Source organism: Otolemur garnettii, unplaced genomic scaffold (assembly GCF_000181295.1).
Source record: "Otolemur garnettii isolate 467f Iridium unplaced genomic scaffold, OtoGar3 scaffold00106, whole genome shotgun sequence".
Classification (NCBI taxonomy): Eukaryota; Metazoa; Chordata; class Mammalia; order Primates; family Galagidae; genus Otolemur; species Otolemur garnettii.
This window is the reverse complement of record NW_003852501.1, coordinates 728,271-733,889: the sequence shown is the minus strand read 5'-3', so window position 1 is coordinate 733,889 and position 5,619 is coordinate 728,271. Positions and strand designations below refer to the sequence as shown.

At 37.9% G+C, this 5,619-nt stretch overlaps 1 protein-coding gene across 1 annotated transcript in view; it reads right to left on the bottom strand.

Moving 5' to 3' along the window:
* Positions 1 to 378: 378 nt before the first annotated feature.
* NUDT15 (nudix hydrolase 15) overlaps positions 379 to 5,619 on the bottom strand; it is an 8,212-nt gene continuing 2,971 nt past the window's right edge. The window contains exons 2-3 of the mRNA XM_003796678.3: positions 4,714 to 4,910; positions 379 to 1,397 (exon numbers count right to left, since the gene is read on the bottom strand). Of these exons, the coding sequence (XP_003796726.1) occupies positions 1,258 to 1,397; positions 4,714 to 4,910 (337 nt within the window). The 3' untranslated portion in view covers positions 379 to 1,257. The remainder of the gene's footprint in view (positions 1,398 to 4,713; positions 4,911 to 5,619) is intronic.

Here is a 5,619-nt window from a genome sequence, read left to right as displayed (position 1 = left end):
TTACTACAGTAGTATTAGAGTATTTTGAAAGAGCAAAATTCAAATGTAAACAATTGTAGAAGCACAGGATAGCACAGAAGTAGGTTCATTACAAAAAGGATGTGAGTTTACGGTTAATCTAGCAGTTCTCAAAGTTTTTGGTTTTGGGTCCCTTTTCACTCTTTAAAAAAATTATTGAAGACAAAAAAAAATTATTAAAGACCATGAAGAGATTGGGGAAGACAGAATTTTATCTAGTAATATTTATCATATTAGAAATTCAAATTGAGAAATAAAGTATTAATCATTTACAAATAAATCCCAATACATGTTAATGTAAATTTTTTTTGGAAAGTAACTATTTTTCTCAAACAAATCATTATAGAGAAGAGTGGCACTGTTTTTTGCAAATCTCTTTAATATTTGACTTAATGGAATACAGCTGGGTTCTCACAGCTGCTTCTGCTTTCAGTCTGTTATAGTATCACACATCAGGCAGCCTCTGAAAACTGCACACTCAGGAAAGGGTGAAAGTGAAAAAGATAAATTAAACCTCAGAATTATAAACAGCTTTGATCCTGAGTACCTCTGAAAGGCTCTTAAGGACTCCCTCCCCCAGACCACACAGTGAGAACCACTGCTTTAGTCAGTCTCCTCATTATACATTTAGGACGCTAGATCTCAGAGTAAGTGAGAAAACCAAAATCACATGACCTAGTAACGGTAGGATACAGGCCATAGATGGTTTGTCTCACTTCTCTTGGCTTAGGTGCTCATCAGAAAGCTAGAAAACAGACCCTAATGGCCTATTCTGTTCCCTCTACTTGCAAAGACTGCCACAATGTATTAACACCCCCCTCTCAATTTTTTTAAAAAAGAGGTAAATTAACAAACACAACAAATTCTGCATCAGACATACTGTCTTTAAATTTGAATTATATTATTTGAATTAGCATCTATGTTTGAAGTGAAACATGAAGGCAAATTCTATTATCCCTACCCATACAAACCGGTAATGACAAACTGCACAGTAAACATCAGAGATAAACATGGAAAGGAGGTTAACCACAATGTCACAATCGTCTCCTCTGTGTCTGTAATACAATTCAGGGACATATTTCAGTACTGACTGAAAAGGTGGTGAGTATACTAAGAGGCAACAGATAAATCATAAAGAACTTTTTACATAAAATGGAATTGTGAAACGTAGATATTTTTCAATCCCTAGCCAGATGTTATTACTGTCTTTTAAAAATATCAAGAAATCTTCTTGGTCACCTAGAGATGACTGCCTTTGTATCCTACCAGATGGTTCAAATCTTCTTTAAATGGATCATAGCCTTGTTCCTTTAAACCTCGTAGTGCCCAGAAAAGTTGGTCTAGTGGAGGAAATTCTTCCCAAGGAACCCATTCCCAACCTAGAAAAGAAAGATACCAAATCAATTCATTTAGCTGACAGAAAACAAAGGGTATTTATTTCAGCAAGCTGACCTAGATAGAAACAATTAACCGACTTTAAAAATTATTTGGGCCAGATGCAGTTTGGGGCTCACACCTGTAGTCCTAGCACTTTGGGAGGGAGGCTTAGGGGAGAAGATCACTTAACAGAGAGAGACATGGAGTACCCAAAAGGTGCTTGCAAGATACTGAATTAACTGCCTGTTTCCTAGAGAATGAAGTGTTTGGATGATCCTCCTGATTATAGTCAGATAGTTGAAGAAAAGATGTAGTAAACAGTCACCGAAAGCAGGCAATTCAGGTCCAGGACCCGAGAAACAGAGACTAAATAAAACACTCACCAAACTAGTGCACTTGGTCAGGCTGCAGCCAGTTATCAGTGAGAGCTCACAACTGGAATAAAGCGAAAATAATTCTGCTATATTGTTACTTAAGGAGCAAATTTGTTATTGTTGAGATGGAGTTGCCTTGGGTAGAGTGCTGTGGTATCTTAGCTCACAGCAACCTCAAACTCCTAGATTGCAGGGATCCTCTTTGCTTCAGCCTTCCAAGAAGTTGGGACTATAAGCACCCACCACAATGCCCAGGTGGTTTTTTCTATTTTTAGTAGAGACTGGGTCTCGAACTCTTGACCTCAAGCAATCCACCTGCTTTGGCCTCCAAGAGTACTGTGACCACCACCAAACAAATGTTTCTGATAAAATTTGATTTGATGCTAGTAATCTTGAACCTTGTAAAATCATACCGTTGATTCGAGATTACTAGTAAGATTCACATGAAGGGGTTAACAGAACAAAGGTGGACCAAAAAGTTACATACATGAATTTTCAAAATCACAAAACATGTGAAAACTACTCATAACTACTCTATCCTAGGAGGAATAAACGAATACGTACAGTTACATAGTAATTAAAATTTTAATTCTTGATATACTACTTAATAAAGCAGAAAAATAATCTTTCAGAAATTATTAAAAAGTAGGCAAGTCTAGTACCACACCTGAGAGCTTTACAGAAAGAGACCGGCCTACAGTTAGTTCACCTGTTCCTTCCTTCAACATACAGTATTTTGAAAATTGATTATGAGCCAGACATAGTGAAAAGTCAAAGACGCATGAGCCAAAATAACTGTCCTTTATATATAGATTCCAACTTTAGTAAAGGAATAATGAGTATAATTTGAAGTTGAATTGATGAGTTGATTTTGAGATATCTCCTAAGGGAAGATACCTAGAAAGCAAAATACAGGCCTAGAGCAAGATGCAAGTTTAAATTTGCACCAACTCATGTCCCTACAGAGGCCAGAAAGGCCTCCAGGACTGAAAAACTAGGAAGCACAAGAGGGCAGCTGCGAGAATGAGAACGCTCAAATAAAGCTCATGGGGCAGTCAGTGACTTTGGAATTTTCTCCCCGCGCCCCTTCTAACAAATGAAGGCCTTCAAAACTGCTTCCTCTGAAGGATAAAGAGTATGAAAAATTTAATCATTTCCTCACATTTCTCTCTTCTAGTCACAGCTATTTTTGCCCATAGAAAAGACAAAAATAAGAAAAATATTCAGTCTTTCAAGTTTGGGGCTCTATTTTAAAATAACAATAACCTATGCTTATTTTCTAAATAAATTATATCTCAAAACCGATGTAGCAAAAAGTTCCATTATGTGTTAATATACTTTGCTTTGGTCATAAAGAAAAAAGCTCAGTTCTACAAAAAGTAATACAATAGAAATATGTATAATTAAATATCAATATTAAAAAGTTAAAAATCAATTGCTCCTCCCCCAAGCTTCAGAATATAAAAGCTAATGATAATTTTTTTTTTTTTTTTGAGACAGAATCTCACTTTGTCACCCTTGGTAGAGTGCCATGGTGCCATAGCTCATAGCAACCTCAGACTCTTGGGCTCAAGTGATTCTCTGGCCTCAGTCTCCAAAGTAGCTGGGACTACAGGCGTCCGTCACAATGCCTGGCTATTTTAAGAGCTGGGGTCTTGCTCTAGCTCAGGCTGGTCTCCAACCTGTGAGCTCAGGTGCTCTGCCGCCTCGGCCTCCCAGAGTGCTGAGATTACAGGAGTGACCCACCGCGCCTTGCTGCTAATGATTTTTGTTTCCATTACTATTGTAGTGGGCTCTCCCTTTCCTACTTTTCATTTTATCTAAGATAATCAGGGATGTGAGATGTAGCAGACTTTTAGAAAACTCCCCAAATTTATCCTATCCATTTTTTACTTACGTCTCCTGACTTCCAGTTCTTGAGGCATGAATGATTTTAGTTGTATCCCAGGACAACTGAAAGCCTTTGGACACTTCATGGGTGGTTCCTTGCTAGTTCATTTTAAATGATTCAAGCAGTTATCTACTTTATCAAAATCTTGTATGACTCAACAGGCCTTTGGGTGCCAACATGCCCTTCTGTTTGCTCATTCAAATCAATCTATAAAAACGTGATTTTTGCATTCTACAAATAACACTTCCTCCAGGTCAGAGAGCATTATGTCCCTTTCTAAAGTCCCTTCCTGACCCCCCTGAGATAGCACCGCTGCATTGCTGTCCTTATATAGCTTTATTATTCTTTCTCATTGTTATTGCTACTATTATAAATTATTTGCTACTTTGTTGTTTCTCCTCCTAATAACAGGTAAAGTCCAGGAGGGCAGGGACTTTGTTCCACATACTACTGTTTCTTTAGCACCTAGAACAGTGACTGGCAGACAGCGCTCAAAAAGTATTTGTTGAACGAAAAGATTCTTCGTCAGCAGGCCCAGGTCAGATTCAAACCCACCAGCCTGGGTGTATATGGCTGGTGCTATAACCACTGTGCTATGGGTGCCGAGCGTACATCTCCATATTTACATATCTCAGTCCATTAGGGCTGCTATAACAGACTAGATGCCTTATAAACAACAGAAATTAATTTATCTCAGTTCTGGAGGTTCAAAGTCCAAGAAGCAAACACTAGCAGATTCAGCATCTGGGGAGGGCCCACTTCCTGGTTCATGGGTGGCCATCTTCTCTCTGTACTCTTACGTTGTGGAAGGGGTAAGGGCTTTCTCTGGGGTTTCTTTTATAAGGGCACTAATCTCATTCATTACTTCATGACCTAAGCACCCTGCAAAGGCCCCACCACCTAAAACCATCACCTTGAGGTCAGGATTTCAGTATGAACTTGGGAGGAATACAAATATTCAGATCATAGCATTCTCTTCATATGGCAACATAATGTAATACTTTAGACCATTTTCTCTTCAAGAAAAATGCAAATTACACATAATTCTCTTACTTTCATTTTTTTCAGGTTCTACATTCTTTGGTTCTGAATCATGAGTCATGTCCACCTCTCCTTTCATTAATATAGTGACATAATGGTAATTCTCTTTCTCAACAAAAGAATTCACAACTGAGGCAAAGCGAACATTTTTCAGGTAAAGAGCAGCTTCTTCCAAGGTTTCCCTTTGAGCACATTCTTCCCAACTCTCACTGGAAAACAGAAAAACAGAAACATACCATTGTATTCAATTTTATTTTGTATTAATTTCTTTTTTACCATGAAGTTTTTTTTTTTTTTTTGCTAGAAAATTTTCATGTAAAGTAAGAAGAATTGTAATTGGTTCCCACTTTCAAACAATAAATCAACAACCTTTGACATTCTGTATTTTCTGAATCTAGTTACCTGTAGCCCAAAAGGATTTCACATTGAATTAAAAAAATTAACATTTAGCCAATTTGGCACTAATTCTCAGACCTGGAGACTGTTATGACTCCAGGAGGCAGTTTAGTGTATTAGGAACACAGGCTTTTGAGTCACCTAGACCTTGGTTTGAACTCAAGTCCATTATCTTCTGCCCTGGATAAGCCAAAAAAGAGTAATACTAATTTCTCATGGGTTCCTTTTAAGTGTGTCAAGTGCACTGTCTTTTCCAATAGTCTCAGAATTTCAGTTTAAGCCTCAAAATTGAAGACAATAAGCAGGTAATAAGCACCTTTAAATTGTCAAGAGCACAGCAAAAGAACTAACAGATGTCATTTGAGTTCAGGGGTTTGCTATGGAAGGCCAGGCTAGTCCTGTGACCTCATCCCACTAGACTACATAAGATAGGAAATCTCTGAGAGGGAGGAAGTTCTGAGTTTCTACACTAGTAGGAAGGAACGTTTCCCTTTTTTCTTATGAGGGACTAACTCTGCTCCC